This window comes from Rousettus aegyptiacus, unplaced genomic scaffold (genome assembly GCF_014176215.1).
Source record: "Rousettus aegyptiacus isolate mRouAeg1 unplaced genomic scaffold, mRouAeg1.p scaffold_m13_p_18, whole genome shotgun sequence".
NCBI lineage: Eukaryota > Metazoa > Chordata > Mammalia > Chiroptera > Pteropodidae > Rousettus > Rousettus aegyptiacus.
In genome coordinates this window covers 1,871,365-1,884,315 of record NW_023416293.1, presented here as the reverse complement: position 1 = coordinate 1,884,315, position 12,951 = coordinate 1,871,365, and the positions used below count along the sequence as shown (strand labels likewise).

At 36.2% G+C, this 12,951-nt stretch overlaps 1 protein-coding gene across 1 annotated transcript in view; it reads right to left on the bottom strand.

Moving 5' to 3' along the window:
• EFCAB2 (EF-hand calcium binding domain 2) overlaps positions 1–12,951 on the bottom strand; it is a 73,507-nt gene that overhangs the window by 41,149 nt on the left and 19,407 nt on the right. Inside the window, exon 2 of the mRNA XM_016163474.2 lies at positions 1,096–1,180. Coding sequence (XP_016018960.1) covers positions 1,096–1,180 — 85 coding nt within the window. The remainder of the gene's footprint in view (positions 1–1,095; positions 1,181–12,951) is intronic.

Below are 12,951 nucleotides of genomic sequence, written 5' to 3'. Positions count from 1 at the left end.
TAAATGTTTGCAAATGTCTTTCATGGCTGACTTGACAGAAGATAGCTGGGTTCTCCCGTGTGGTCCTACATTTGATCTGATACAATATCACACATCATGGAGCTTTTGAAAAACTCCAATGTACATTTGTGAAAAAATAAATTAGAATGAAAATAGCAAATACTGTCTTCGATTTATTATGAAAATAGTTTAGACTTCACAGACCCCCTACCCACTCTGGGAGAACTACTCACACCAACCCTACGAGGCCAATATGAAAACGGAGGCATAGAGGGAATAAATAAGTTACTCACAGTCGCAAAGCCAGGACTGGACCCCAGGGTCCGCTGCAGACCCCAGGATCGTCCCAGGAGCCGGGAGGAAAGCAGCACGTGATGTTCTACAGAGTGACTCGAAGCCCGCTGGCTGCCCGGCAGTCACAGTGCCAGACCACCCCTCTCGATACTGTGATAAAATTCCGAGTAAATCTTTCAAGATGTGCAAAGCAGAGGTAAGGGGAAGGGGAGAGGAATGGTGGAAGGGAGCCGACGACTCCTACTACACTCACGAAAAGTCTCCTCTACCTTTTGTCTTTTTTCCTCTCATCTCAAACTATTCTTTGTTTCCTGCCCTCCATTTTAGACCTACCAGTATTCATGTTTTTCTCTCTTCTTTTTATACACTTTGGTTTTATATACTTTTTATACACTTCCCAAATACCATTATTAATCTTTCTGTGTCATATCCCATTTATGATTTAATAATACATATCTATTTATTTTAAAAGAAAATTCTATTCATTCATTTAACAAATATTTACCAAATGATAACCATGCATCTAGCACTAAAGCTACAGTAGAGTTTATCTGATTGGCAAAGTCTACAGTCAGTTTGTTGGAATAGGCAATATAGAGATATTTTTTTCCAGACTACAGAAAAGAAACAATACTGATCTGAAACAATAGTTACCAAAAGACCTTCTACAGGAAACATGAAAATAAATACTATAGGTAGCATAATAAATCTAAGGAATGTGAAAAGAAAAAAAAAAGAGCCGTTTCCTATTTTATGAGTTCTATTGGTAACAGAATAAGAATAAAGAAAATACTTTCAAACCTGACATCCACTGTATTATTCGATTCGTGGTCAAACACTTCAAAAGCCTCTTTGATTTTTTTGTGAAATTCTGCTAGTGCTGCCTCTGCAAAAGACAAAGTAAATAAAAATGATGTTGCTCTCATTTTAAATTCAAAACAAAAATTTCAATAAACTAGAAATTCTTAATAAGAAAGAACATATAGGACGCTTTCCTAATCTGTCATTTAGCATGTTTAACTTCCTCTGGAGATCTCGAAAAATGGAACAGACTTTTTTTTTAACCTTTTCATTGAGGCATCATTCACACACGTCAGCACCAGAGGGGCACTAATCTGAAGCACTCAGCTTCGGGAGTTTTTACGTACGTATCTAGTCCTGGAGCCGCCACCCAGATCCAGACACGGGACATTTCCAGCACAGCAGACCCCGATCTCAGCTTGGGAGTCAGGGGGAATCCAGTGCCACAAACAGCGCCTGGGTCACTAGTGTGCCCACCTGCCTTGCTTCATTCTGCCCTGAGGAGGGCGAGGTCGGGGGTGGAGGGCATACAAAAGCAACGTGTGATACTCCTTCAAAGAGCTATCCAACCGGTTTTGAGACTGAGAGTTACTTATATGAAACAATTAAAAAGTCATTTATTCAATAAATATTTATTGAGTAGCTAACTCAAAAAATATTGAGTACCTACTATGTACTAGACACTATTCTAGATGCTGTTATAGCAAGGAACAAAATACATAAAACTCCCCGCCTTCATGGAGCTATTTTTACTGGGGGAGATACATAACCAAACCCCTAATTGTAGACATTTAGGTTGCTTCCGATTTTTCATTGCTATAATTATTCTTCAGTGATCAATCTTGCCCGATTCTTCCTGTGTATTTGTCTTCTAATCTCACTGAAATACAATGAGTTGAACACAGCTGAATTTGTGTAGGGTATTGGAAAGGTTCTAATTAGTCATAATAGCACCTTGGGAAAATCTCACTGGTTATAACACTCCACTGCACAAAGCCGCTATTTGCTTTTTAAATTTAAGATCATCTTTAAAGTGCATTATCTTTTATTTTTAGCGAGCCACATCTGTTGAGATTTCTTATCATCCTATAGAGTTTAGAAACTCATCCTTTGAGGAGCTTCTGGGTTGGTGAACACATGGCGATCCTGAGAGGGCGCCGCCCTAGGCATCTGGTCCATCAGGCCGCTCTGGGTTAGACTCTTAGCAGCAATATCAGAAGTTGTTTAGCCCGATTCACAGTTAGAGTCGTGGACAGTTCCTACAACATGCATGATGTCTGGTTCTCCAGCCTTTGGCAGATCACCTCTGCAGAGGGAGAACCAGCCCAGCACGCCCACCTCTCGGCTGGGCAGTTCCCCTGTAAAATGTGTCCTTAGACTCTGCTAGTGTCATGTTCCTAAGTATAAAGGAGTCTTTAGAGGGAAATTACTCTAATTTTTAATCTTGGTCTAAATATAGGACATAGGTGCCTCGGTGTATGCAAGACAATTCAGTGGGTCTTGGGGAAAAAACATCACAACTTCCATTTATTTGAGACAAGAAAGGCAGGGCAGGATGGGGGACGGGAAGGGAAGGGAACATCCTCTGAAAAGACCAAGGAGAGAGAAAATCACCTTTTTTCTGGAGGTTTGGTGAATACTTGATTCTATTTTCTTCTACAATTTCAAAATATGTTTACTCTTTAATCCATCTGAAATTCATTTTTACTTGAGTCAAGGTGAAAGATTAATTTCTAATCTTAGCTTAGTGCAGTAAGTCCTCACTTAATGTCATCGATAAGTTCTTAGAAACAGCTTCTTTAAGCAAAACGACATAAAGAAACCAATTTTACCATAGGCTAATTGCTATAAACAAGAGTTAAGTTCCTACAGCATATTTCTGGTCACAAAATCATCACCAAACTTTTACATAAAGAGTCAAAACACTTCTAATATTAAACACTGAAATAAATGTAAGCTATGCACACATTGAAGAAAGACAAATAAAAACAAGTCAGATCATTGTTTTCCAACCTGCTGACTCCAGTTTGGGGTCCCAGGGGGTGGGAGACTCTCCCAGCAGCTCAAGGTGCAAGATGGGACCCCACGCTGGACAGGATGCCCTTCCATTGCAGGGCACACTCACACGCATCACACTCACTCACACTGGGACAATGCAGACATGCCTGTTCGCCTCACGTGCAAGTCTTTGGGTTGGGGGAGGAAACCCACGTGGCTGTGGAAGGACGTGCCAGCTGCACACAGACAGTTGCCCAGGTCCTGAATTAATTTTTTTTCATCAATGTTACAATGAAACAACACTGAAGGAAACGACATTATTCGAGGACCTGCTGTAATTTCTAATTTACTAAGCACTTGATTTTTTTCTTACTTTATGATGTATTATCTTACAGCCTCACAGTCTGTGTTATATGAAACTATTTCTATCGATTGTCTATTTTATTGATTCCATTCTGATTTCATTTTTAGTCTTATGCAATCATCCTACTATTTTACTTAATGCCATTGCATTGGCCTTTTTTTTTATAGGAATGTTCACTAACAATTTCATTTGTTTATTCTTCCAAATAAAATTTGCAAATCCAAATAAAATTGAGAATTCCTAATAAAATATTATTGGGAGTTTTATTGCTATATACAATGAATCTAATTATTATAAGATTAACATTTTTAAATATTCCTTTTCATATTTGAGATATATTAAGTATATACCCCTTTTATATCTCTAAGTTAAATATTACATATTACAGTTTTCCTCAGATAAGTTATAAAATTCTTCAAGATTACACTGAATATTTTATAGGTTTTGTAGATAGTGTGAAGGAATCTCTTTAAATCCTGTAATTTCTGGTGGTTAAGGTACATATTGATTTTTTCTATTAATCTTATATCTACCTATTTTCTGAAACTTTTTACTAATTAAATCTTTTTAAACTCATTATTTTATATTTTCTAATAAAACATTTTGTCTCTTCTTTCCAAAATTTCTACTTATTTCTCCTTCCTGACTTATGGCACTAACCAGAACTACCAAAACTTTAATATATAAAGTGATAATAATTGTTTTTTGAAAACATTATTATTTAACAGATTAGAACACTAGTCTTTTACCAGTAAATATAATGCTGATCTGTGTTCTAAATTAGCTATTACTTATAATTAAGGCAGTATTCTTCCATTCTCATGTCTTAAGTTTTTATATGAAGAACAGGCACGCACTTTGAATAACCTCTTATCAATATTTTCTAAATCTTCTAAAGTGTGTTCTGTTTCACACTCAGTCTTCAAGATGCTACTTAATAAATAAAAGACTTCAATGATTAAAAATATCTGGGAAACTTTGAATATCGTATTCTCCTCTTAGAGATTTATAACGCATTTAGTATATTGAGGTCTTCGGGAAGGTCTACATCAAAGAAACTCATTAACTTTAGCAAAGCATTTTCCAAATGTACTTGATCATGGAATTCCCTTTTTCTAATTATGATCTGTCAGGAATAATTAGCACCTTAGTTGAAATCTGCAGCTGCCCTAATTCAGGAACCCTCACTCAGTGGACTCTGGCATGATGTGAATAGACTACAGGGAGACCAAAGGTTCTCATCCTCTCATTTCTCCTCATCTGCAAAATAGCAATAATAATAGTACTTTCCCTGGAAAACAGTACAGCAGTTCCTCAAAAAGTTAAACACCGAATTACCATATGACCCAGAAATTCCACTTCTGAGTATTTACCTAAAAGAACTGAGAGAAGGGACTTGAGCAGATATTTGTACACCAGTGTTCACAGCAGCGTTATTCACAATAGGCAAGAGGTAGAAGTGACCCAAATGTCCACTGATACATGAACGGATAAACAAGGGTTGTTTACGCCTCTCGGCTATTGTGAATAATGCTGGTGTACTCTTACAGTGGAATAGTATACAGCCTTAAAAAGGAATGAAATTCTGACACATGCTACAACATGGATGAACCCTGAAGACATTAAGTGAAATAAGCCAGACACATAAGAAGTACTGTGTAATTCCACTTATAGGAGTTCACTAGCATAGCGAAACTCATAGAGACGAAAAGCAGAATGGTGGTCGCCAGGAGTGGGACTGGGGAGTTACCTGTCTAATGGGTACGAAGTTTCTCTCTGGGATAATGAAAAAGTTCTGGAGATGGATGGGGGTGGTGGTTGCACGACAATGTGAATATACTTGATGTCAATGAATGGCACTTTAAAATGGTTGAAATGGAAAATTTCATTTATGTATATTTTACCATGATAAAAAAAATAGCATCTTTACTGACAAGTTTGGTTAATGATTACATTAGTTAAACTGTATAAAGAATTAGATTAATGCCTGACTCATATTAAGGGCTATACCTGTATTAGATAATAATTATTATGGCTGAATATGTGGTTCTGTTTCAAAATATACTATCACAGGATCAAGACTGTGTAAACTGATACTAGACATAAATGAGCTCTTATAGAGGAAAACTATTTAAAACCTTCAAATAGTCTATTTTTTAAATAGAATAAAACTAAGCAAGGTTGGCTTTTTTTATAATGCATTACTCTGACAGACTCCAATAGTCATATTAGGAGGTGACAATACTACCTGACAAAGACCAGAGCTCAAGGAAAAAAGTTAGCACCTATTAGCCAGGCTGCCCTATAATCTTTCAAACCTAGTAAGAAGAACAGACCTTGAATAGAATAGACACCACAATAAATAAATACACTTTATCCTAATTCAAATGTATTATTGGGTATAACATTGAAGGACATACATATCAAACAATAAAATGGACTTAACAATTCTAATACTCCTTCTGAACACGATTATACAAGCTTTCAGGTCGTGAAGCCAATCAGCAAGCCAAAACCACACTAAAGCATTACTTTCCCCTTCTTGCCCTTTTCTGGCTGGTGATTTTTTAACAGTATCCCTAACTTCTTTTAACTAAATTTTTCATCATAAAAATAAGAAAGCCAGATTGACTGTGTATATTCTTGCCAAAATATAAGATGTGATGTCATCAGATTTGTCTAAAATATCATGGTAACATGTCATAAAACTATATTAACCTATTAACATTTTTATGTTAACAACTTAAAGAAATCTTTAGAAAGTTTTATTGTTGTCAGAAAAAAAATATATTTAAACTATTCAAATTTAAATGAAAGTATAATGATGTCTTTGCATTATGTCTTTAATGGATGTTAATATTTGCAAAAAGTATTTGTCAACTTACACTACACAAATCAACATTTCAGAACAACTGAAATAATGCCTCTTTGAAAATGTTTCATGAAAAAATAACTTTTATCTGGAAGAAAATCTTGAGGATCATTAGAATATATAAAAAATAAGGTACTTGAAGAAATGATTCTATTTTAAGAAATATATTTTCACCTATATGTTTATTAGAATGAAATTTAATGTGATCAGATATGGAATCGTTAAGTAAAAAAATATTTTAGTGATCAAAGTGCTTCTCTCTGTATATCTGTGTATATGTAATATTGTAAATTGGTACTAACTAGTTCATTATGTCTTCATTAGTCAAACGACAGATTAAGATTTTATACAAATCTTGAGAAACTTCCATGAAGTGTTTTGCTGATGACATATTTAGGTCAGTAGGAAAAAAAAGTCAATTAGAAACCACAGAATCTAGAGTTGAAAGAGAATTTATAAGCCAGTGAGCCGTCTCAACTAATGGAAGGCTCCCTCTGAAACATACTTCTACGGTCGTGGATCAGGGTTTGATTTATCGTTCTCTAGTTTAAAGACTACTCACTTGTTTTTGTTTTTAAAAAGCATTGCGCTGACTATGGCCACCATGAATGGACAATGTGTTTACTGAGGTCTTAAAAAGTTTTTTTTAAAGATCCATACTCAGTTCCCCTCCTTCACAAGGCACAGTTTTATTTAAACTTAATTCTTGATTAATCATGTTAACAAAAATGTAAATAAAGTCAGAATTCATAAGTAATGTTGTCTATTTAATTCATGGTTACATCTAATTCAAAGTCAGAAATATTACCTCAAAAATTAAACAGCTAAAATTAATATCTAAGTTTTCAGTAAGGTATATGCAATTTTGCCAAACTTGGAGGAGAATATTAACAATAATATATTTATTTTCACAAAAATGTCATGTTCAGTATGTATTCTACAAAATATTACTTTTTATAGAGTGCCCATTCAGCAAAAAATGGAAATAAGCACTTTTACAAGATGGTCAGATAGCGAAGTAGTATCAGAAATACTAGTTAACAAGCACATTTTTATATTAGAACCACTGCAATATATGCCTCATTTCAGACTATTTTGTATATTTTAAATTTGTTGTATACTGACTGAGAGTTTATCTATTTTGATAAACTAAGAATCTTAGAAGTATTTTTTAAGAGTGTTAACAAACAGGAACACTTTGTAATTATTGTGTACCCTCCATTCCCCATGCATTCTTACGGGTTTTCTAGATATTAATTCTTTTTTTTAAATTTTTATATTTTTATTTTTTCAATTACAGTTGGCATACAATATTAGTTTCAGGTGTACAACATAGTGATTAGACATTTATAAAACTTATGAAGTGATCATCCCAATAAATCCACTACCCCTGTGACCCAGCTCAGGTGACCAGAGAGACTGTGGAACACCTACTACCTAAGGCCACTCTACTAGGACCAAGAGATGTAGCAGCTCAACCTAACACGTGAAAGCAAACACAAGGAAACAGCCAAATGTTCTAGATACTAATTCTTAAGTGTGCTTTTAAAAATGATATTTTTTATTTTAACTTGGTCAATTTTCTCTCTTCCTCAAAAAATAATTCAAAATAATAAAAAGCAAAATTGTACTATAATCAGTTTCAAAAAAGCCCTAATAGCCTGAGGAAAAGTTCAAGCTTTTGCTCCTGAACTTTTATAACGAGATGTAGCTGTGAGAGAGAGTGCTAGGTGGGGACAGTCTTGAGGTCATTAAGGGTCTTTTTATTAAGACACGTTAAAGGAATTTGGATTTTATCCTAAGGGCAATAGATATCAAGTGAAAATTTATAAAGTAGAAAGTATCTGGCTGGATTTATAATCAAGGAAGACCACTCTTGCTGCTATGAGGGTAACTCAACTGGAGGAGAGAGCTCATTAGGAGTCGCACAGTGACCCTGAGAAGATGACGGACGCATCCCCACTGCGCCCGCCCGATGAGTCCCCAAACATCCTAATTGCTTGCCTGCTCCCCTCCCCCACCCCATTAGACTGTAAATTCAGTAGTCAGAGGCCTCATCTGTTTTCATCATTGTTGTATCCCCGGGCCTTTAGTACAAAGCGGAGACGTGGCAGGTAATCAGGGCTTAAAAAAATGTGTTACGTGAGTGATTAAACGATAAGAAAATAAATAAATAAACCACACAGATGCTAAACAATGCAAATACCCAATAGGCATTGCACACTATGGCTCAGGCCTCGTTCTCTCAAGCCCTGTACCGTTAGACACACACCACTATATTTAGCCACGTTTGAGAACTTAAATACAGCAATTACATAATTCTTGAACAAAAAGAATGTAGAAGACGATGGGGAAGAAACAGTAGTTCAGATCATTTCAGATGGTGTTACCAAAATAAGTTACTAACGGAAGGGTAAAGGAGAGGCCATTTGTTTCATTCATTAGTTTATTCACTTACTCAGTTAACAAATAATTGTTGAGCACCAACTGTATACTAGGCACTGTGCTCTTCGAAACTCCTGTAAATAATGTAGTCCATATGCTCTGCACTCACTGTTCAGATCTTGGCTTTGAACCAATAAGTTTTATACATGTACTATATGACGGAGACAGGATTAAGTGTTTTATACAATGATTCTATTTAAAAGCTAAAGTTCTGAAGCCAAGCAAAATTGGCTTGATCCTGAAGCTCTTACTAACTTCAACAAATCACCAAATCTTTCTAAGACTCAATATCCTCTTCTATACAGTCGGAATAATCACAATCATCATCATATTCATCACTATCAGGAGCAGCAGCATAAATAACAACAGCTACCTTGCAAGGTTGCCATAAGGATTAAAGAAAACGATGTATGTGGAGACCTTGGCACAAAGGAGAACTTGGTAGGTGTTGCCATCATTATTTCTCACAAAAATCATCTAGATTAGGCATTCATATCTTTATCTAACAGATGACGTTAACTGAGGCTCAGAAAGTTAAATAAATCACTTGAGGGCAAATCTCTAGTAAATGGAAAATTGAAGATTCAAGCTAAAGTTTGTATGGTTTCAAAGAGTCCATACTTTTAGCTACATTATTCTAGTTCTCATTGCTTTTAAAAGGGCTTAGATTATAAATATATAATAGAGTTGAAATTTAAGATTGACATATCTATAATTCTTCATAAAAAGGAACTTTGACTCTTTGAAATGTTTATACTTACAAGTTTTATAACACTTATATATATAGTAGTAGTAGAAAAAGAATTGTCTAATTTTACATTAAATATATAGCACATAACAAAATAGGACTTGGGGACACTAAATTTTTGTTTCCAACTGAAGATAACTGTTCCAACTATGGTCAATTTTATAGCCCATTTTTACCATGTTCCTACCATTGGGTCTTAAAAAGTATAGTTCACGCAATAATACTTAAGTAAGGCTTCCAACCAGATGTGAAGGGTTGCAAGTAAGTCTTATGTATTACATTTCTGCTTACCCTATCCATTTCAGAGGACATTTCATAACAACAATAACAAAAAGTAATAAAACAAAAACAAAAAAAAAGAGAGAAAAAAACTGATTCAAATGTTAATGAACAGAATTAGGCTGCTTTTCATTCTTTATAGGGAAAACTTAGTGGGGATGAAAGAAATAAACCCATTTCCCATTTAGAAAAAAAAATGCAGCTCGCTGCCTGCATTAATGTAACATCACGTGTGGAAATGCTATGTTTTCTAGAATTTGACATTTTCAGCAGCCAAGAATTACTATATTTTGTAAATGGAAATACCACTAGTAAAAACAGAATGCTATAAATAGAATGATGTTATTTGTTTCCAAAAACTATCAATATACTAGAGCAATGCGAAAATAATAATAAAAGTGAGGTATTTCGTGACAAATTCTGGGGGTGAGGTTAAGACTAATCCACGAATCATCTTGAGGTAAATGCTGCAGCCACAGGCGCTGCCGGCGAGTATTCTCGGGGCAAACGGGAAGTGGACTAAAAGGAAAATTGAGTAAACAGAAAAACTAAAATGAGAGGCATACAGCTTGAATAGAAAACATAAAAATGTGACGAGGGAGTATGTAAAATATAAAAGAGACTTTTTTTTTTCTAGTAAAATACAACCATTTGGGAGGTTCTCATATGATTATGACCCAAACCAAAAAGTCAAATTAAATCCTTTGTAATTTTAATGTTATGATAAAATAAACTCTTTGTGATGTATTTGTCATTCCTTTAGAGGAAGAATTTGTTTTTAAGATATAAATAACTACAAATATACAAATCATTGCAAATACATTTCATGAATTTAATGCATTAATTATGCACTTAACACTCGCTAACAGATCTATTTGTCTAGCTTTAAGCCCTTTCTCACCAAAGTGACAGTCCTATATTTCTACTACATATCTCATCTCCTCTAACTCAACCTATGCAAAAGGAAACTAATTTTCCAGCAGACCCTCCACCCATCTTCAGATGGAGGGTTCTCGGAACCTATAATTGCCTACAGGCCGTCTGTTCATGCCGCCAGCTCTAGAACAGGCTAGTAGTACATTAAGGCTTTGTTGACTCATTTTTCCACCACTGGCTGATTCTCCCTGTTTCTTTAGATACCATTTTTAGATCCCAGGGATTAATATTTCAAACCAAAATCTGAGAAATGACCGTGCTTGCAAATAATATTCAATAAATACTTACTGAGTGAAAGATGACCTTGAAGAAGACATAGGGGTCCTGGGGTGATAGCTGGATTATTAAAGATGAGGCTCCTTTAAGATGCTGCTCACGGAGCCTCTGCCCACACATGCCCCAATCTTCCTTCTCGCATTCTCTAGGCTGGGCCCAGTACCTGTCCTCTGTGATTACACAGCACCCTGCGTTTACTTCTCTTCATTCATGTAGCAATATTTATTGAGCATCTACTATGTATTAGACACTGAAGAACAAACCTGATGTGCTGATATTCTAATGGAAAATCAGATATTAAACAAATTATACAAATGTGACTGTGATTAAACCATCGCACTGCAACCAATTATTTGTACGTGTCTTTTCCCACTAAATACTAAGTCCTTTGAAGCCCTATCAACTTCATCTTTATTTCTCTGGCATTTAGCAATGTCTGGCATAGAAGAGATATTAATAAATAATCTTAACTAAAGAGAAAGCTTAATTAATGAAGGAAAGTCTTGGAGAAGACAAGAGTGAATGAGATCATGAATACAAATGAGAAAATTAGCTTTGAATGAGAGAAGGGAAGCACAACTCTTCTAAAATAACTGCAGGAAGGTAGGAAAGGAGAGGGTCGATGCAGATACGTTTACAGGTGGAGGCAACGAGCTAAGGGCGTCCAGGCCTAATGCCGACCACTTTTGAAAGGACAGAGCAGGATCGCCCTTTGAGAATAAGGAGGTTGATGCTGGGTCAGAAGCTTTAAGGCGGACTCCTACCCCAAGCCAGGGGGGGCTAAAGTGGACACTTGCAGCTTCTCTGCCTCTTCCTTCTTCTTTCCTTCCTTTATTCCCCTTCCTTTTCTTCTTCTTCCTTTTCTTTTCCTACTTCATTTTCTTTGACACCCCGGATCCAAATATTCTTCCTCTTTAGAGGGAATCCCTGTTGAGTATGTTACTAAAACAATGTCCTCTCTCTCGCTAAGTAAGCCGAAGAGGCTAGATCGTCCCTCTCCCAGTCTTCTGGCAGTGAAGGAACAGGCACACAGCCTAGGCTCAGCCAAGTGATTATTCTGGTGCATGATTCTGAATCTGAAGGAGGCAATACAAAGAAATAGGGACAATGTTTAAATAATGTATGGAGATGACGAAAGCAATAACTGAGAATTTAGTAGCAGTGGTGTCAACAGTGGAAAACTGACCAAATTGTCCTGTGGCATGACCTTACCTGTGGCACAGGTTTTGTCCGAGCTGGTTCTCCAGCTTTCCTGCTGATTTGGTGAGCTCACTGCTCTCTTCGAATAAATTCTTTTCCTAGTTACATTAGCCAGAATCTGTTTTATTTGATTGATCAATTGGGAGAAGGGGAGGGGATCAAAGGATCAAGGAAACTAGAGGTCTCCATACGATCCAAGAGCGGGCGTTCCATACATAAGGGAAGCAGAGTGGCCCTGGAAATCCAGAGACTGTGCTCAGTCAATAGAACAAAAGAGTAAAGATTTCAAAGTCTCTGGCAAGATCCAGCCATGAGAGTAGGAGGCTGAACAAGAATGGAAATGAAGGTCATCGAAGTTGAAAAGAACGAGAGTTGTGAACAGAGTGTGTTGAATGAGTGGCCTACGTGGTGACTGAAGCCACCCAGAATCATGGTGGAATTTGGAGTGGACAGAAAACAGATAAAGAAGCACCGAAGGCTGTGCTCATCAAGGACAGGGAAACAGTGACAACGAGAAAAGGTGAGTAAGATAGAACAAATTTCAAAGGAAAAAGAATTTTATATAAGGATGAAAGAGCAACAATTAAGAACTGGAAGCGAGCTGGTTCAACTTACTAATTGAAGGCAAAAGGCACAGGGGAACGAATATCCCTTACTCAAAACGGCACCAAAAGGAGCTATGCCAGAAGGAAAGCCAGAATTAACTTAAGAAACTGAGAACAGAGGGATGCTCTGTAA